The sequence below is a fragment of the Uloborus diversus genome, chromosome 5 (genome assembly GCF_026930045.1).
Source record: "Uloborus diversus isolate 005 chromosome 5, Udiv.v.3.1, whole genome shotgun sequence".
NCBI lineage: Eukaryota > Metazoa > Arthropoda > Arachnida > Araneae > Uloboridae > Uloborus > Uloborus diversus.
Genome location: NC_072735.1, coordinates 47808307 through 47830187, shown reverse-complemented (window position 1 = coordinate 47830187; position 21881 = coordinate 47808307). Strand labels below are relative to the sequence as shown.

General features: G+C 30.8%; 1 protein-coding gene across 1 annotated transcript in view; it reads left to right on the top strand.

Moving 5' to 3' along the window:
• The window catches only part of LOC129222809 (protein SCAI-like), a 29187-nt gene extending 7509 nt beyond the window's left edge, over positions 1-21678 (top strand). Inside the window, exons 5-14 of the mRNA XM_054857358.1 lie at positions 2863-2959; positions 4078-4176; positions 6588-6740; positions 6869-6988; positions 9913-10099; positions 12026-12113; positions 12982-13136; positions 13757-13930; positions 16481-16581; positions 21535-21678. Coding sequence (XP_054713333.1) covers positions 2863-2959; positions 4078-4176; positions 6588-6740; positions 6869-6988; positions 9913-10099; positions 12026-12113; positions 12982-13136; positions 13757-13930; positions 16481-16581; positions 21535-21678 — 1318 coding nt within the window. The remainder of the gene's footprint in view (positions 1-2862; positions 2960-4077; positions 4177-6587; positions 6741-6868; positions 6989-9912; positions 10100-12025; positions 12114-12981; positions 13137-13756; positions 13931-16480; positions 16582-21534) is intronic.
• The last annotated feature ends 203 nt before the right edge of the window (positions 21679-21881 follow it).

Here is a 21881-nt window from a genome sequence, read left to right as displayed (position 1 = left end):
GTCAGTTTGTTTGCATCTTGAGGGAGTTGGGAATACATCCAAAACTTAGATGGCCAATTAGACTAACATTGACAAATTCTAGTGTAATGGTCAGAATCCTAAATAACAATACCCAGTTGTTTGAAATTGAAATGTGTTGAGAGAGGGATATCCACTGTCATGGTTTCTGTTCAAGGAAGCCCATATGGGGAGGTAAGAGGGGCTCCAGCCCCCCCCCCCCCCCCTCCCTTTGAAATTAAAACTTCCTTGCTTTTAGTACTTTTTCCTTTGCAAAAATGTAAAAACTTTTCTTCTCCAGCAATTAATAAGTTATTAAGAATGTCAAATTTTAATAACTAATCTGTACTAAAATCGGTTTTTATCGGGAAAATATCTGAGGCCCTCCCCCCCCCCCCTTAAAATTTTGCATATGGGCGCCCTTGTTTCTGTTTAACATTTGTTTGGAATCTGCAATGAGAAAAATCAAGGTGAACCACTATCTTTACTAATAATAGAACTGAAAGTCTGGATCTCTGTGAGGTGCATAAGGCCTAGACCGTTCGGCCAATTTTAATGAAGTTTGGCACAAAATTAGTTTGTAGCATGGGGATGGGGATGTGCAACTCAAAGCGATTTTGCGAAAATTCGATTTTGTTCTTTTTCTATTCCAATTTTAAGAACATTTTACCGAGCAAATTATCATAACATGGACGAGCAAATTACCATAACGTGGAAGAGCAAATTACCATACTGTGGACAAACAAATTACCATTACATGGGTGAGCAGATTAACATAGCTTATTGGGGAGAAATTCATCACCCATTATTTGTAAATATAAATATACAGGCAAACCAAAAGACCTTTCTATTTTCTACTACGGGCAAAGCTGTGGAGGTACCACTAGTATTTAATAGAACCAGCAATTTTTAGCTTTTGTAAATGACTTGGTCCTGACTGGCCAGGAACCAGGCTACACTCAGAGAGTGCTTTTCAGCTCTGCTGCTTTCCTCAGAGGAACTGGGTTTATCTGTTAATATTACAAAGACAAAGTATATGATAAAAGAAAGGGGAAAAAAAAGGAGATGTACAAAAAATTAAATAATTTTGAATGCAGCGGAGAGACTTATGAAAGAGTTAATGAGTTATATCTCATATTAGTGATCAGAATAAAATGTATGTTGAAATCAGAACATGAATGGCAGCAGGAAATTGCTATTATGCCTTACAAAAGCTGTTAAGGTCATATTTAAATAGAAAGCTAATGATTCTGTTATACCGAGTGATCAACAGGCCAGTTGTTTTGTATGGCACTGAGAGTAGTATGTGAGAACAACAAATGGAGAATTAGAACAATTAAAGAAACCTATGATTGTTTAAGAATTAGCATTGTCTTAAAGAGAAAGAGAAATAAGATCCAATGTCTGCATCATGTCGTAATAATGAAGTCGATAACTAGAAGACTCGTTAAGGAAACCCCTGTCGGATTGAGATCGAGAGGCTTACCGAAAATCAAATGGAGAGATAAGTTGAAGAGCAAAGATGCTCTTAGTCGCGATTTTTTCTGACAACTTTGGTACATTTGGAGACTGCACTGCAATTTTTTTTTTAATAATGATGTCTAATATCTCTCCTCATTAGATATATGTTTGTGTTCATGGTAGTATTTTATCATTTGATACAATTCAGAGTATCACTTGGCAAATTAAAAAATCGTCCCCTCCCAAACATTTAGGTGTGGGGCATCTCTGTGTGGAAGTATCATAATCAAACAAAAAACCTTCACTTTTCCCAAAACTTGCAGGAAATGCATTTTTTTTTAAAAGCTCTTAACATAAAATATATTGATGAGCAGAGTTTATCTTATGTATAATCACCAACCAAAACAAAAAAAAAAAAAAAAAGAGAAAAAATGCAATACTTGAATTGCAAAATAGAAACAGATTGCATGCTCAAATTTCGGTTCTTTGAGTTATCCCTTTTTAAATGCAAGAAAATGAGATTGCTTCCATAAGCTCACATCTTATTGCATTGGAAAAACAGGTTCATTGTAATCGCAAAACACATGTCTGTAATATTTATTGCTATCTTGCACTTTCTACGTTAGCTTTTTTTTTCAATAATTTCTAGCTGGTGCTAGAATCTGTTTGTAGTATTTATATTTTTCATCTTGAATATATTTTGTAAAGTTTAAAGGTACAGTTATAAATAAAGCTCTTTTAAAAAATATATAGTATATTCTATTGTAATTCATCGTAACATCTCAATGTAAGATTGGCGATGCATAACAGTGTAGAAACTCCTACATCGCCCACCCCTTTTTACCACCAATGATGACGATGATGATGAATCGACCTAGTGGGTCTCTTTAAAAGTATTTAATTATGTTTTTGTATGTATTATGAACCCTTACGTAGGTTTTGCCTGAAAGGTATGGTTTTAACAAAATTTAGCTATTTTTTGAAAGTTAGATTATTTAAATTAAGAACATTGTTAGATCAGAATTTTAAATGTTTGAGCAAAAATATTCGTTGATTTGTAAACCTATCTGGAATTCATCTTTTTTAGCAACAAAAGCTTTTGGTCTTCTTATGACTTATGATTTCTTGAGATGTAGAGAGAATTACAACAGAAACTGGCCTATCAGATTCATTTGAGAAAACTGTTTTCTTTTTTTCTGACACCTTTTATGTGTCAATGAGAATTCTATATCAAAACTGATTAACTCAAAATGCTTTTGCCCTACACCAGAAAAACTGCTCAATAGTAACAAATAAATCACATTATTCCCTGTATCATAATATATATTTATTTATGTATATATTTTAGTTGCAAAATATGTTTTTTTTAAACAAATGTTGCAGTATTGCTTTTAACTTTTACAGATCTGACTTAATGGTTAAAAAGCTGAGATATTATGCAAGATTTATTGTTGTTTGTCTTTTGTTGAAAAAAATGAAGCTGGTGCGAGATTTAGTTAGAGTAAGTCCTCCTTTTTTTTCGTTTGCTTTAGAATAGAGTTGCATAAAGTATGACCACTGAACAGAGCCATTTAGAAGATGGGAGAGCAGGAACAAAATTCCCGGGACCCAGCAAAAGGGGAGGGAACCACATTATTTTCAGAGTATTTTAGAGTTGATCCATAAAAACACTAATAAAAAGAATTGTGTTATATGTACAGAGAACAAGAATTAGTAATATTCGAAGATATAAGGGGGATCCCAAGGGTTTTCTCAAGGGGAAGTTTTTTGAAATTGTGATTTTAGAAGCTCAAAATTTTAGACAGTTTATGGTGATGTTAAAAGAAGGTCGGACCCAACATATGGTGTTTGATGATGTTAAGCAAAATGATTAGATTTCAAGACTCCAGGTTTTTTTTTTTTTTTTTTTTTTTTTTTTTTTTTTTTTTTGCGGCAGATTTTAAGGAAAATTTTATTTTGTGGAAGCCAACAAAAGGCTTTTGGCTTTTTTCAGATGTCTTTTGATCTATTAGCTCATTTCTTTTGCACGGAAAAAGACATTCCTTGTAATGCCAAAACACGTGTCTACAGTAATCTGCAATTTGTACTATCTGGTGTTGTTATTTCTTATTTTACTTTTCACGCACAAAGAAATTTATTCAACATCTTTAATGATGTCTGCAAATTCTTTTTTAACTGTTCTGCTAAAAACGAAGTTGACAGCACTAAATTCTCTTTTTTTTCTCTTTTTTTTTGTGTATATTTTGTCTACATTCTCATTAGTTTTGTGTTTTATTCTTATATTTCTTTTGTTTATTAACTATCAAAATGTTTAATCTGATAGTATTCAGAATACTCTCATTTTGAGTGAGAAAATATACTGTATATGATACAAAACTAAATAACAAATTTGGTCTAGTGGTCAACAAAAATGTTTTTCAATAGTTTTTCTTCTTTTTTATGTGTTTATTTATTTATTTATTGTTTTGTTTTTCTTTCAATTCCAATTGGCATTATATTTTGGGAATGAGTGACTTGGCATTCCTCAGTTAGCTATGAAAAAAGCTTTTAACTTTTTAATGTATGCTTTATTAATGTGTTTGAATTCCAGATGTAAACAATAAGTATTTTTTTAAACAGGAATTGGCTAAACAGATTGATGATTATACTGCAACATATGAGCCTGAGGATCAGCTGGAGTGGTCTCTAGTCCTTGGAGAAATTAAATCATTCATTGAAGTTTGTATTTTAATATTTTGCTTGAGGTTTAGATATAAGTTATAGTGAAAGACCGAAATTCAAAAATTTCCATCGTCTTTGCTATGTGAATGTTGAAATGTATTGGCTAACGTTTTCATTCAGACTTTCACAGTAACATGTACACTGAAATAACAAAATTTCGGATAGCATTGTTCGGATAAGCTGGTAGCATTGCATAATGAAAGCAAAAGAAGGTGATGCATTATCAGTACAGGTACAAATGCATGGAAAATTATTATTGTTATTGTTATCCCCTTGTTTCATGTTTGATCACTGTTGATGACTTGCTCGATCACATATAATTAATGTGAAAAGAATCAAGCTTTGTCAACCAGTAGTAAATATATTGAGAGAAAAAAAACTGCAACATTAAAAATAATAATAATATTAAGTGCAACTTTAAATATTTTTTTGCAAAAAAAAAAACATTTTGTTAAGTTCATAGTAGTTTTTTTATATATACGAGAGGGGAGCCAAAAATAACCGGATTTTTGTTCTAAAATATTAATAGATCAGTTTATTCAAAATTTCTTTAGTCTCATTCAAAGTATTCACCATTAGATGCAATACACCTGTTAATTCTTTTTTCCACTATTAGAAGCTCCCCTGGAACTCTTTAACTTTGACCATGTCCAGCACCCGTTGAGAAGTAGTTTTTACAGCCTCAACATCATCAAAAAGCTTCTTTTTTATATATTTTTTTTTCATCCTTGGGAACAGAAAAAAATCACAGGGGGCTAGGTTTGGCGAATACGAGGGGTGAAGAATGACTAGCCACCCCTGAGAGACCAAGTAGCACTTAATAATGAAGACTCAGTGTGCGAGAGCATTATCATGGTGAAGGAACCATTCTTCCCATCGCCTGCATGAGCTCCTATTCCCTCCTGTTTCTTCTGAAATTTCGTCAGTTGTAAAACGATGACTCTCATTGATTTTTTGGCGGATTTTTTCAACGTTTTCATCATTTCAAGATGGTGAAGGGTGCTTAGAACGAGCATGACTTTCAGCACTCATGATACCACGTTTAAAGCGCCCAAAACCACTCGAAAACTTGTGTACCGCTCATAGCATCGTTCTTGAAAGCTTGTTGAAGCATTTGGTAAGTTATTCCGTTGGTGATTTTTCAAGCAGGAAGCAAAATTTCAAGCTTACACTTTGATCTTTTAAATGTGCCATAATGATTTCGCAGACGGAAAGCAATAACACCTGAGAAAGCCAACACTACGATCAGTTGTTATCAACTACTCTGATGCCACTTGCACAGCTGGTCTGTGAAGGTCTCTACTTGAGCCATCTAGCTGGAGAACACTCTACTACATCTAGGATTGGCAGCGCACCATTAGTCCGGTTTCTTTTGGGTCCCCCATCGTATATATTTTCAGCTGTAAGAGTTTTTTTTTTTTTTTACTTTAAAGTTGGGGATTTAAAACTAATGGTAATACAATACTGCCATTGGAAGGTAAAGTGCAGTTTCTGCTAATTTTTATTTTATTTATTTATTTGCATTTTTGTTATTATTGAACTTAAGCTTTATTGTACAAGCTGGCTTATTTGGTTTCAGCTTAAAATAAAGCACGAAAAAACATTAAATTCTATTCATTCAATTTTCTATTTTTAGCATGGAATCTGAAAAGCCATCCTTCAAATAACTCAAAAACTCATTTCTGCAGATATTGCCCTTTACTTTCCCACTGCTGAATAGTTTGACATTCTCATTCAGAAGATTTTTTGTAACACATATTAACTGATAATGAAAACAATCTCAAGACCAAACAAAACAAACTGCATATGATGTGTAAAAATGTTAACTGTCGACATTGGATCAGTGTAACAAGGTTGTCATCTTAAGCACCTAGAAACAAAGGGGTGTAAGTTCCAAAATTAAAAATTTGTGGGTAACTAGTGTAAATGGTTGAAGAAATTCTCACCTAGTTTGGGGCGAGAGATAGTTAGCCTTGATTAGATTTAGAAAAGGAAAGCCTATTTAGGGTTTGAACTTTGCACACATTTTGGTCAAAACTTTTAAAAACTTTTCCTCTTAGTCTTTCTTCTCATTGCTACATATGTTTTAGATGCTAACCATAAAGAAGATAGGAATGGAAATCTGAAAGTTGATAGCACCACATCAATAGAAAAATCTATACATGTTTCAATTAACAGTTACTTTCCAATAATTTTAACTAAACACTTACTAAAAAAAATTATTCTTTATAGAATTTTGGCATTTTACCTTAACGTATCATATCATGAAATAACAAACTACCACAAAGCTTACTGCTTTTCTAGATGCCAGTAGTGCAAAACATTAATTCTAAGTAACATTTATTTTGTAAACTTATGAGATGAAGTGCAAAATTCTATTTAATATCTCTCTCCCTTGCATGTTTTAGGCTGACAATCTGGTAAACATTGTTGATGTTGATTCTACGTCCATTGTACTTTCCCATCGGCTTAACCCCCTGAACAGTCCACCTGTGGAAAAACTTCCCTCCAATCACTTAACTCTGCAGGAAATATTAATTATGGGAAATTGCTGTGATCAAGTAAGCAAGTTTCATATCTAATTTTAATATAAAAAATAATCTATGTAAATTGTACAAAGTTATTGAAAAAGGTGTATTGCATGAACAGTCACATGAATTATGTACTCTAATGATATTTTTCTTTGCAGGTAAAATTTAGTGAACTCACGTTAGACATGTTCCGAATGCTTCAAACATTAGAAAGAGAGCCTCAAGAAGAAGCAACACAGCTTTTTGATGCATCTCCAGCACCAGGACGAATACCTTTTGTAAGATTTTTTCCCATTTGAATCAGCCGGTGCACAATAAAAGTGGCGAGTCAAAAGATGTGTGAAGGGTTGAGGGCAGGGCCACTAAACCTTTTTATTTCTGTAAAATTGGGCCACAATTTTAAATTTTAACATTAATGATTTAATGACTTCTAAAAAATGTAGAATAGGGCCTCAAAATTTAGAACAGGTTGCTCATGTAGGCTAGGGTCCCTAGAGGCTGTACCATAGACTATCCTTTTTGAATTCAAAGTACCATTCTTAAGAAATAACTCGAAAGAAGCCCTTTTACAGTCAAACCTCGTTATCACGTCATCTTCGGGACTGTTGTAGAAGTGTCATCATAGCTGGAGCGACATCATAACCAGAATAGTTTAAAAATTCATAAATAAACATGATTTCATAATAAAATCACAGATTTAATAAAGAAATTAACAGTTTTGATGTTTTTAACTAGATTTAACAAGTAAATTTGAATTACTGGTGGATAAAGCTAAAATTATACGAAAAAATACTTCCCTTTTCTTTTTTTTTTCAACTCAAAAATATTTTCCAAAAAGAGTTTGCTTAACTTTTGAATAACATTTTTAACATTCCTTTTTTTCACAAAGCTTTTATTAAGTGAATAAAAAAGGGATTCCCTGTAATCATCAGTAAGAAAAAAAACAATTGAAAAACTCTTCACTTTTGTATACAATTTGTTTTGATTTGGACGGCTAAGCCCACTTTTCAAAAGTGAAAAAAGCTTTCTAATTCTTTTATCCGCTTTAAAGTTGTGTGTTCCTTTTCAATCTAATGAGGGGCTTTTATCTCTTGCTCTCACTGGAGAAACTTGTAGTGATTACCTATAGTTTAAGGTTCCTATGGTCTTTCTCTCCTCTTGTTGCTTTCCTCATTCAGGATTAAAATCCACCTGCTTTGAATTTCTCTCTATTGTCCCTCTTGTCAAAGTTTGAAACCTGTAGCTTTCAGAACTTATCTACTTGCCCCCGCCATGAGATATCATGCGTGGTCAAGTCTCTTGTGAAAGTCGGAAATTCTTACAAACATTTCTAGATGTTTACTTATTTTACTGAAAATATTTCCATTGCAAAGAAAAACTTGATCCATTCTGTGCAGCTTGAAGTGTCATTGTAACCAGAGGTAAACCAAAAAAAAAAAAAGAAACTGCAGTAAAATCCAGAACCACTTAACATTACCATTATATGGCATAAGTTCAGGACTTTGGGAAAAGCGACTTGACATCCAGAGTGTCGTGAAATCCGGGTGTTGTGATAATGAGGTTTGACTGTTTTTAGAATTGTGAGCTTTTATTTTCGTGAAATAAATCAGTACATCTAGTAAAAAATCAGTTTTCATTCAATCGTTAATTTTTAACTCTGAAAAGTGAGGGGGCAGTTGCCCCCTGTACGAGCCACCTATGCATTTGATTGTAGTCTCACTCATACATGATCTCTTCTATGAGTATCTCTTAGTTGTGAGTCCACAGTCAAAAATCCAAAACAAAAGTATTGGAAAACTATTCCAATTTAACTTTCATTTCTACATCCCCAAATCAAGAGGTACCTCTTAGTTAGTAAAATTCTTACCCTACCTTTTTTCTCTTAATCCATTCAAATCTTCTATTTTTGAAAAATGAACTAAACATTATTCTGATGTGTACCTATTTTAATCCGGATGAACGTGCACTTCCTAAGCTAAGGTTAGGATGCGCGGAGGTCTTTGAATGACCCCAGACCAGAATCACAATCATTTGCTTTCGCAAATGAAATTGCAAATGTGGTTTTGACTAAACATTATTTATCTACTTGTTTACAGTCAAAACCACAACGTTATATAATTACCGACAGTAAAATCCATTTTTAGACGTAAGTGCAATTTATAAAAGGAGCTTTTATTGCACTTATAATGAAAGCATCCAAACATTTGTTCTGTTAATACGGTTGGTAGACAAACAGGTGATAATAACGCTTTATGTTAGTTTTACGAACTTTATAACAAATTAAATGTTGTTACTGATAATTTTGATGCCGAAACTTGTTGAATTAACGCTAAAATTCTTCCATTTCTCATTAAAATTTTTAAAAAAAAAATTGTTACATTAAACACAATCCCGACTCATTTTTCTTCCCTTTATATCATCTTTTACTGTTAAAAAAATTCACATTTATTCACTTTACTTTCTGAATTTAAATCCTCTTCACATTCTGTATCATATTCGCTGAAATTTTCATGATGTAAAACATTCTCTTCCAAAAACTCTTTAGCTTTATTTTCTTCATTGATGAAGCAATCATCTGATTCAACATCAGCAAAAACTACCTGAACGACCTAATATATTTTCTAGTGGATTTGGGAACACTATATATAAGAAAAAACTTCCATGCAGAAGGGATAAAAATAAAGTAACCTTTTTGGTCACACAAAATAGATAATCTGTGGAGCTAACGGAACAGCATACTGGGTCATTCTATGATCTCAGTAGCTGATTAAACATGTATTAGTAGAGCACAAATGCCTGAAATATCTTTAAACTGCTAACAAAATGTTGATGGGAAGATCAAACTTGACTAGTGATAAAAAAAGAATAAACTGGTGCCTAGCTTTTCGGCAATTACATTTTGCAGTGTGCTTAGGTTCATAAAATGACCTCCGGGCGTCTTCCCAGGTTAACAGATAAATATTTCAATGAAATTGAAAAAGTTATTTCAAAAAAATGAAAAAAAAAAGCAATCCTTTTTTTAAAAAACTTGATTCCTATTAACATTGGTTTTATTGGCAAATATTCGCTCCATTTTCCAAACTTTGACCAACCTAAAAAAATTTTCACATGTTTCGATGAATTAAGGGCTAAAGTCAACAATAATATACTATATATCTATATGTGTGTATATGCATATTAATTGAAAGGTATTTTACAGCAGCCAGACAATGGGGATCAAAGACCAGCAAAACGTGAAAATCCTCATAAGTACCTTTTGTACAAGCCTAACATTAGTCAACTGATTGTATTTTTGAGCTCTGGGTTCAAAGAGTTGCCTCCTAATGGTGTTTTGCTTTTGTATATGTCTGCAGATGGATGTTTCACTAATGTCAAACATCCAGACGATGGTGAGTACATTCTTGATTGGCATTTTCATTTAGTTTCTTTTAGTTCTTTTCTACTTCCACCCAAAAAATATCTAAAATGCTTAAGCTAAATTGTAATCAATAATTTTTAAAAATCTGTAGCTGCAGGAATGAGCCAGCTAGGGCAGATCACTCAAGCTGTGCCAATTCACTACAAAATACCACTTGATGTTCTCTCTCTCTCTCTCTCTCTCTCTCTCTCTTTTTTTTTTTTTTTTTTGCGCCCAGTTGGATGAATTTGTTCCAAAATATGCGGTTTTTCCTTAAACATTGCAGTCTGTTCAGCATATCTGTCAATTTTTATGGATTTGCTGTTAAATTTATACATATGGGTTTTTATACCCCCCCCCCCTTTTTTTTATGCAGTTCAAAAGCAAGTTTTGTAGAAGCATCTGCTTCTGCAAAATTCCCTCACTTTAAGGTACCATGTGAGTATACTATTACCCCTAAGGCATCAATAATATTGCATTTACCATAATTTTTAACCATTTTTATATTTCATTTTTTGGTAGTAGCAGACTCGCAAGCTCTTCATTTTGCTATGCCCACTCAAAAATTTCAATCCTTGTTTATTCAAGCTAATTCCACTTATACAAGCAGTTTCAAGATTTTAAAAGATAATATTGATCTATAATTTTGATTGTCTGTTAACATTAAAACATGAAAAATAGAGTGACTTATGCACAAAAGTAGGAAGACTTCATATAAATTAATTTAGAGACAAAAGGCTTTTAAGTTCAAAGGGATTTTTAAAATATGTGTTGGGATTTCTTGAGTTTAGCCTGCATGGGACTCAAAATTCCCAGCAAGACCCAAAATTCCAAAATTGAGAATAATATTTTTACTTTTTGAAGTTAAAAAAAAAAAGTTTGAAAAGAAAAATATTTTAAAAAAGAAATTAGTTTCTTTTCTCTTAGAAGTAATGATAAACATTCCTTGAAGCAGGTAAAAATTTTGGAAGTTCAAAAAGCAATCAAAAACATCTTATTTCTTTTTTCTTTTTTGGGGGGGAGGGGGAGAGAGTTAAAGTTTTAAAAGGAAGGAAAATGAAATAAACATGCTTCCAAAATTATTAGACTTATACAATTCTCATACTTATGTATGAAAAGGTTTGGTGATAGCAATTGTTTTACCATAAGCATTTTTCCTGAAATTTTAACCACTGAAAAATTCATTTTTGGGGGAATTTCGTTGTTTTGCTGAAAATTCGAGAGATATTCTCTTTATGAGAGGGATATGAAAAATGCATCAAAATTCAGGAGCTTCCTAAACCAATCGAGGGTGTTGACAGCTATGCTGTCCTAATTTTATTTTCGACTAACTATTTCATACAATAACTGGTAATTTATGTAACATGTATTTCATGAATAACTGGTATGTTGAGATTTAACTGATTCTTTTCTTTTTTGAACATTTAATCGGCAGTTTTTAGACTTGTGGTTCTTGTTATTACAAAATATGCAAAAATCTTAGAAACTAAACAATACTTTTAACTAGTGAGTATGGAATTTAGTGAGTTACTTCTAACATGCTTTTTAACTTGCCTGATAAATCATTTCATAAAATGACTAAACCAAACACTCTAATGGTAGCGCATATCACTAATTTGGAAAAAAAAAGTGCCACAATACAAAATTTTAAATTTCTTTTTTTTTTCACTTAAAGGCCTTCACATGATGTTATCTTCTTTGGAAAATAATGACAGATTTTTTGTTCTAATATTAACCGCTGGAGAGCACAGCAAACTTACTTTTCTTAATGCAAATTGCCTTAAGAGTTCAACTTAAACGCTTCTGTAAAATTTCATTTTTTCGTATTGTGGCACTCTTCCTCCAAATGAGCGATATGTATGTAAGAAATGTAATTCTGTTTCAATTTTCATATGTCTTTTCTTTGTTTTCATTAAAGGTTATGACTATGGTGGTATAGCAACCAATAGCAAACGAGAACCAGATCACATAAATAAAAGAAATGTTCAGCTAAAAGACATACATTGGTAAATATGTGTAATTTTCTTTTTTATGCATAAAGTATTTTATCTTAGCCTCATTTATTAATGTACTTTTATTTGTATCATTTGTTAATGCACTTTTATTTGCTCAATTTGTAGTCTTCATTGAAATATTCATACCTATGTTGCATGAAGTTAGACACAGCATAATAAGTTCGTTTGGAAAAAGAAAAAAAAACATAATGAAAATGAACATGGAAAAAGTTCATGCGTATTATGCAAATCTAAAAATCTAGTCAAAAATTAGTTATAAGACCTTGTAGTGAAAGAAAAAGCTTCCAAAAATTGAAAGTATATTTTTTATTTTAATGTAAAAAGTGAAACTTTTGTTAATTGTGTTAATTTAAAAATGTTAAGTTTAAAATTGTGTGAAGTTAAAGTGTTAATTTTACATTTGTGGAAAAGCTAAAAGGAAGTGCTTCAAAAGTAATAAATCCTGTTTCAAAGTAATTTCCCCCCCTTTTTTGGGGAGGGGGGGGGGCAGATCATTTTGGAATTTGCTTAAAGGATATTTTAACAATTGCTCACTTAAAAATCTGCAGAGATAGAAAGAGGGAAATGCCTTTTCAACATTATTTTACCCTTTTGAAAGGTTTTCTTTCTTTTTAAGTAAACCTTTATAGAAATTCAATCTAACTGATGAGAAGCAAAAATGTATGTCTCATTTTTTAATGAGAAAATAAACAAAATGTATTCCATATGTTTAGAATGGGAAAAGTTGGCATTCAATATACTTTTGTTTTTATTATTATTTTATCCTTTGAAACTTGTTTCTACTCGTCTCTTTTACAGTTGCACATAAATAAACGCCATAAAATAATTTCATTAACTTTTTTCCCTCTCCCTCCATCAGTTTGTATCCTGGAGATTTATATCCTTTGACAAGGAAGCCTCTTTTTGTTATTGTGGACAGTGATAATAGTCATGCATTTCAGTACATACCTCGCTATTTTGGACAACCAGTTTTGGTTTTGATGTCCCCAGAAGATATTCCTCCATGCTTTCATGGTATGTGTGCATTGCTTTTATTTTATGTTTGTTCATTAATAATAGGCTGTTAATTCTAAAAACAATATTTTTTCCATTTGAGACTTTTTTTTCTTTAAATGTAAGTTGAATTACTTGATTGTCTTTGTGATTATTGATAAAATATTAAAAATAAATGAAGTACCAAAATATTCCCACCATTTAGCTTTGGTGCCTACCTAACTTCTAATGAGTTGAACAAATGCAAAATTAGTTACGCAACAAATTTGCATAACAGTGCTACTTCAGTATGCATTTGATCTGTTTCAGACTTGATTGCAAATTATGTTCATTATGAAATTCAGCCTGACTCTTCAATCTCACAATATTTCATGGATTTCATTGACTGCTTTGCGCCACCATGGCTAGATTTTTCTAAAATAATAAGATCTTGATTGTTACAATAATATGCACAATTTTGTTTTGACCATAGTGCATGTTTTATAAACAAATAAAATTGGATAAAAACTCAGCTGAAAAACTGATTTTTTTATACAATTTTATGTTTCTTCTTATTTGCTATCTGCATGTTGTTTCTTACCAAAAGAGAATGTAATGCAATGCTAAAAAAATATGGTGTTGTTTTATACCTTATATTGCAGATCAACAGCATAAAGGCAATCTCTTCACTTTGTTCCTGCACAGTCCATTAACTGCAGTGTGTTTCATATGCAATATAACTGATATCCCCTTCAGTTTGTGGGAAAAAAGTCAGAGCCATATTGATCGTTTTATGTCAGAAGCTAGTCGATTATTAATTAAGTGTCGCAATATTGGTAAGCATTATGAGATTAATATTAATGTTCTTTGTTGTTTTTCTTCCAGTATATTTGAGTATGAGTGCATCAGTACAACCAAAATTTGCCTTTTGAGATAGGAATCACATGTATATAAAATACATTATAATTGGCAGTATGACTTTAAACCTGAAGGTTCTCTGTCCCCTTCAGAATTCTTCGAAATAGTGTGGTTTGTGGCAAATTTCTTGCTCTGCTCAATATTTTTAGCACATATTTTTATTTATTCTAAAGATAGGAAATACTTTTATATTTCATGAAGCACATAATGAAAGCTTAAAGTTAATGTTTGTAATTGATTTATTGTTCACAAGTATCAGGGGCGGCATTTCAGCATTTCATTTGGGGGGGTCGAGTTTCTTAAATATGAATTATCACAGTATGGAACCAAAACACTTATTGGCTAACAGCAAGTAATCATGATATGGGTTTAGAATGAATAAAAATAGTAAGTGTTCAAAAACAATTAAAATTTTTATGACAAAATTTGTAGTTCATTTTAGATCATGTTATCATACCAAGTGTTTTGGTTCTACAGTTTTCACCTTTTATTAAAGTTTTGATGCTTGATTTTTAAAATACGGATGAACAGGAAATCTTGTTACTAATCCAGCAATGCCCAGTGTCATGCTCTTTTTTCAGCTAAGTTTTTTTTTCCTATTGTGCTTCGAAAATAATTCTCTAACCTCCTGGAACACGAAAATAATTTTTCTCTATGAGCTGAACAGATTGGAATAGTTGAAAAATAATTGAAGTAACAAAGTTAGTATGAAAACACACTTTTCACATCTTGCTCTTCAAAATCACCCATGTAACTTTAAAAATTGTGATAATCATCATTTTTCATCATTGAATAGTCTATTCTAGGCTAGTCTCTAAACAATTCTTCTTCCCTCGTGCTATACATTTTAATCATAATTGAAACAATTTATTTTTCGTTTTCAACATAAAATCCAGATAATATAGAGCCAACAATCCAGGAAAATATTTATCATCAAATCTTGTGTTAATTTCATTAGAATCTATTATTTTATATAATATGTTAAATCAAGGTTTGACTTTACTTTATCATGATCATTTTGGTCACCTCTTCTAAATTCATTTGAATATTCTTTGCACCTTTTTAAAACTCTCTGGAGTAAGATCCACACTTGGTTGAAATATATATCCACGTGAAATTTATTAATAGTTTCAATTGTAGCTTAAACTGAAGACATGTTAAAGGACATTAGCTTCTTCATTATTGAAAGAATTGTTTTCCAAAATCGCTGCTTTGAAATTATCAAGAAGAAATTTATGGTTTAAAAGACCATCTTGTGTTGTCTCTTGAAAACCCTTTTGTGTCACCCTGAGATTGCATTGTTAAAGAGCCCACAGAAAAGATATGTTGATGTGAGATATTTTTTTCAAAAGTAGTCTATATTTTAAAGATGTATCTATGAAAGTACTATGCATTGAGCAGTTGAAATGAGTTTTTAGCAGAAGAAAGTGATGAACACTCATTAAATAGACACATTTGAAATATGAGCGTAACAATGAATGTAAATGAAAATCATGCAGCCACACCACTGCATGTGCCTCTTATAACCGTCGTTACACAAAGCACACGAGAATGAAATTTTTGACCTATATGATGTTTACTTCTTTATTTAACATTAACCATGATTATTCATCAGTTTTTTCTGTTCTGAAAAGGCAGGTAAAGGCTTAATGAATTTCTAATTATTTAAAAAAACAGAAAACACTTGCTCATGTCTGAAAATATGTTGAGTTTCTTCAACCATTACGGAGAACCACCAAGATTCTTTTTTCATGAACCATTGGTTTGCAATTTATGTAAATTGAATTTGCTTGTTGTTTATCATTCCTCTCAAAAAAATAGGGGGTGTGACCATCTCTGTCGACTCTCTTATTTGCCGCCCCTGGCAAGTACATATTTTTAGAAAAATACTGAAAATACTTAGGTTTTATGTAAAAATTAGAGCAGTAAAATTTTGTATATTTCTGAGGTGTATAAATGAGGCCTTTTTTTTTTTTTTTTTGAGAAATTGATAAAAAGGGGGATAGTATTTGTGTACCAAAGAATGTAACTAAAATGTTTGACTTATAACTTGCTTTGTATGTTTTTTTTTTTTTAATTAGTTTATTTATTAATTTTAAGAGTTTTTAAAGTATCTTAAAAGTACTGATTGATTTAAAAAGATTTTGGCTTTAAAATTTGAGTAAATCATGAATATGTCTTTACCCTTACAATTTACAAAGGATATATTTGATAAAAATGATTAAGAAATAAATCGCTTAAAATATAATCAGTTGTAAAACAGTCTATTGTTAAACCTAAACATTGACATAAATAGTCTTTTGTGAAATCCCTTTATTATGAATTTTGTTTTTCAAAAGATTTGTTGGTTTTTAGTTCCCTTAAACTTGAGACTGTTTTGAAATGAATCAATTGATCTTTGTAATGTAAGAACTGTAACAAAATGTTTTGCTTTGCTTCTGCCATTTCTTCAATATTCATTTATTTAGATCCTGCCTTTCTTCAGTTTTATGGTGATGATTTCCTGAGGTTGCTGATTCTGAGATTTATATTTTGTCGAGTTGTTTTAAAACTTCATAGAATGTTTATGGTATGTTTCTATCTTTTAAATGCTATGTATAAGTATGAAAAACAAGTATCAATAAATTGCAAAACATTTTCTGTGATCAAGAATTAAATTTCAAAACGGCAAAGGAAAGGTTAAATATTAAGTTTTCTTTACATTGCTTTGTATTGTTCCCATCTATGAGTTGATTGAAATTATAAATTTACTCAGAACATTTGGCATTCTAATTAAAATGATTAAAAAATGTACATTAATTTGTAGATTTTCAGGTTTGCATTTTAGAAGTTAACTGCTGCAAAATATCAATAAAAAGGCAACCTGATTAAACAATTCACAGAGAAACTTTTCAAAAATTGATATTTAATGAATAAGAAATAGTGAATTTACTGGAATTCATTACAATTTCCAAACGAGCATTCTTACAAATGCTTTCTTCTGTTATGTATACATCTGGATTGTCTGGGCTCAACACTGGCCTACAAAAATGTTTTCTATTCAAAATTTCAAATGCGTGCACTAACTGAATCAATGAGTCAGAAAAAAAGAGAGGACAAAATAAATAACTGGTTTTTGGGCTCATCGATTGATTCAATTGTAATTTATATTGTACCAACAGTACTCGCACGGTGATGCCTGTGCTAATAATTTAAAGGACGTTCGTTGAATAAAACCCTCCCCCCTCCCTATTTCTGATGTGAAATGATCGTTTTTCTTCAACTAAAATGTGTACACACCTTTTCAAAAAACCTATTAAAGTCTCTTTGAAGTTTAAAACTACTTGCAAAACACATAAAAAAGTTACCAACAAGTCACAAATCTTGAATAAATAAGGCATATTTTTTAGAAATTAATAGGTTTCACAAACAGTCGGACAGAAAACAGAATAGGATGTACAGTATTTTCATTATCTTACAAAAAAGTGTAATATTTCTTACTCTGTACACAGAAATAGAAAAACAGGCAACATAAAATTCAAAGAAATGTCTTGATTAAGCTGGATTCAGTAAAAAGGGATTTAAACTACTTGAGATTCTACAGTAGTTTTGCATAACAAAATAAAATACAATAAAGTAAAATGCAAAAAAAAAAAAAAAAAATGTAATAATTACAAACAAACAATAGCTTTTATCACCCGAGAAGTAACTTTGCCTTAACTGTTGATAATCATGGAAACTAAAAGCTCTGAAACTTCACCATTCTTGAGTTTCGTCGTCTTTTTTACTTTTTTTCAGAAAACGCTGAATTTTCCAGCTTTTTGGACCCCAAGACAATTTTTGTGCTTTGTCCATATACTTATGCGACACTATGCTACAAGTACCCCACATTTTCCCTAAAAAAACCCACATTTCTTTTTAAAAACCCAGCTTTAGTTGGGTTTTTTTTTGGGGTTTTATTTCAAAAAACCCTGGGTCCATGGGCTTTTTAAAAAAAACCTGGGGTTTTGCCAACCCTGCTGCCAAACAAATTCTAGTAATGGATTCAATTTCTAGAAATTAATTTTTGTAAATTACAAAATCTAGCATCAAAATTGGCCAAGACAAAGTAGAAGGAATGAATGATAAATCCCTGGAACTGGCTAATTGTTTTTTTTTTTTTTTTTGCATGATTTTTCAAAATTTTTTAAATGTGTGATATTGTTTGCCTTGCTTATGTTAGTTTTTTTTAGAAAAAAAACTGCACATGGAGGGGGAACCAAAATTCTAAAATCGTTCTGACAAGCAGAGCTGAAAATATTTAGTGTGTGTGTGTTTTTTTGATGGAGTAGCAAATGAAGATAGAAGTTCTACAAAAATTACGAGGATATACTGGATTACAGAATGATCTTACTTTCTGTTAAAAGGGGGAGGGGGGTATAATAGATGGAGTAGTTGCTTTCAGTATTTCACGATAAATTTAATTAATTTAAAAAATATATTTATTTTTTAATTATTTTATCATTAAGTATGATAAATTTTTTGTTTATTTTTAAGCAAAAATTTGAAATATTAGTTAGCACAAAAGCCCTATTAACTAAATTATTAATGATGTGGACAATATCTATATTGATCGAATTTTTTTTTAGAGTTATAAATAAAGAAGAAAGTCGTAATTTTTGAACGTGGTTTTGTAGCATCGTAGTTCGAGGTTGTAGTTCGTAGAAACTACAATTTTTTCGTAGCAGTTGGCAGCTCTGTATGAATGCATCGACTCATACTCATCAGAAGAAGGGACACCACTATTTAAGGGATGAAATGTGTAGTCACTTCAATGCTCATAATTGGGGCGTTCCACTATACTTGGTATCTGTAATTTATGCATTGTTGAAATATGTATTGTACAAAATCACTTACAATAATTTGGTTCCTACTATTTCCGTAAGCTATGTCGATGTACCACTGTATTATTAGGATTTTTATAACAATGAATTTAATTTTGCCATGAGTACTCAAACCAAACATGTACTCGAGATCTTTCACCACCGCACATTTATAAGACATGACACTGTGGATTTTCTGCATCTTGAAAATCCACAGACTGGAGCAGGTTTGTACCTAGACCTATGGGTGTGAGAGAGCAACACCTACACTACTCTATCAGTGAATGGAATAGTTTAGAATTTGTGTGCCAGGGGTTTGCTAATCTGGGCCCAGCCCGGACCTCGCTTTCCATGAAAGCCAACCCAGTTTTTTTCAGGTGGACCCACTTGAAAAAGCCCCATTATGTCTCTAAAATGAGTTTTGTTTTTCAGAATTTACTACACATTAAAGCCATTTCATTCAGAAGCCTACTAAATATAACTACAGTGTAACCCCGATTTAGCAATTTTCAAAGGACTGGAAAAAGTAATCGTTAATTCAAGAATATTGTTAAGTCGAGGAGCATATAATTCAATGCGGTTAAATCCGGGACCAGTGAAATCTATCACTAAATTCAAGTAATTGTTAAATCAGGTATTGTTAAATCAAAGTTATACTGCAATTGATTAATACCAAGTTCAGAAATTATCATCTCCCTTTTTGGCAGGGTTAATTGGCCAAAGTTAGTTAAACCAAGAGTTTTTTTTTTTACCATGTGGTTTTTTTCAAAAATGTTTTTTTTTTTTTTTTTTGAAAAATTATTGTTTTCCCCCAAATGTTTTCATGAATTTTACATATTATTGCAAAGTATAAAATCTAAGTGATGCAAAGTAACTAGCAAAGCTTTATAGATAAATTACAGATTTAATAAATTTAGAGACTTATAATTGTTAAGGTAAATGCAAATTTGCTAACTAGTTTTTTTTTTTCTTTTTTTAAATCTAAGCAGCTTTTCTATTAGGTACATAAATATACAAGGCAGACCAACTAAGTTTTTCTAAAATTACATGGGAAAAAAATCCAAGTAGCTCTTTTATAATTTTTAATTATCAGTCTTTTGCATTTCAAAATAGTCCAAAAAGCATATTTCAATCAAAACTTCATGTACTACCTAGTTTTCTTGATTACCTAAGATTTATTGAGATAGAATATGTACCATTGAAGCGATGCATAGTGTAAAAATATCTTAACACTAGAAAATTTAAATGACGAGAGAGAAAAAAAAATAACTAAAAAATTCCAAGAACACTTAGAGCAGGCATAAAATTGCACTTATACCTGCATTAATTTGTATCCATGATAGATGATGCAGTCAGAGGAGGAAATGAAATTTAATAAAATTATGAAAAAGAAATCATTTGTGTAACTCTGTGCTCTTAAAAAAAATAATAATGCCAAATATTCATCTGTCAAAGAACTTTTTTTTATCCCATTATAAAAGAAGTCTCATATATGAATGGTGGAAGAATAAATAAATATTAATCTTTATGACATTATTAAAAAATGTCGCATTATTAAAATGTAATAAAAGAGTATTTTTATTTAAGTTTTTACTGCGGCTTTTAATTAAAATGATTTGTTTTTTCTTTGATAAAAAAGTATGTATTCCTAAATGCATTTAATCAGTAAATGTCTACAATGGAAAACATAATGATTTTCTTAAAACCTACCTACCCTGTTTCTATAATTGTTGTCACTGATACATTTGGTAAACAAATTACATGATTTGTAACTTTTGAAAAAATTTTTAGACAAAATATGCATTGATCTTTTGATTTTTAAAGTTGCATAATGTACATCAGACTTATGATTCATTTGTAGATAGTGCCAAATACTTTGCCATGTTTAAGAATGCGTGATTTTAATTTTACTTTTACCTTTTTTTTCATAGATAGCTATGATTATGAGGAAATTAATTTGCAAGAATTTATTTTGGTTATTTGTGATTAATAATGTCTGAACTATCACAGTAAATTATTTCTTTGATTATTTATACCAAGACCCATTTACATATTGTGTTTTTTATAATAGTTAAAGATTTTCAAACAATATTCTTCTATGAAAATCTCTTAAGTATGAGGAAATGAAATTATAAAATTTTACTCTTAATTTTTTAATTAATTACAAAGAAATTAGGTACAAATATAAATATTAAACATTCCTTAACAATTAATTCATAAAATCTTCATGATTTCCCAGAAATAAAATTGTTTTTCTTTACAAATAGTAATAAAAACCAAATACACCTGGTTTAAACAAAAAATGTCCCCCCCCCCCAAAAAAAAAAAGAAACCGGTTTTTATACCAACCCTGCTTTTTGGACAATTAAGAAAAAGCCAGAGTTAAGGCAGCCTACATTAACTCCTATCTGTTAATTACATTGTAAATACATATGTATTATGTATTTGAGAATATTCCATGCTTACATAATTATCATATGATGTTTTAAGCTTTATTTTCTCTATTTTTGTCTTATTTATTATTATTGTACTTAAAATCTAAAATTTTAATTTAAAACTGAAATTTGAAATTTTTCTAAACTTTGTATTATTAAATCTTGATTGATTCTAGACTTTTTGTTGCATCATCTTCTTTTTTGAAAGTAAAAATCTCTAATTTCATGCCTTTTTTTCTTTTATAGAATAATAACTTTTCACCTCGATCACATCCTCCATTATCAGAAACTGAAATTTTAGAGCAACCAAGTTTAAAGAAAGCAATTCTTGAACTAGTGAGCGTTCTAGATGTGCGGAATATGTTCAGTGAAGTTGAGGAAACTGACTGACAAGTAATAAAGTTCATCCTTGCTTGAGGCTCAAACTTGTCTTTACCTGTTCTAAATGTGTTTTTGAGAAAATACCAAAGTGTTCATAAATTGTTTTAATTAGATAGTGTGCAATATTGAATGATTTTTTTTCCTCATAAATGTTGAAACATAGTAAATTGTATAATAGATCCATTTATATATTTTTAAGTGAAATTAAATTT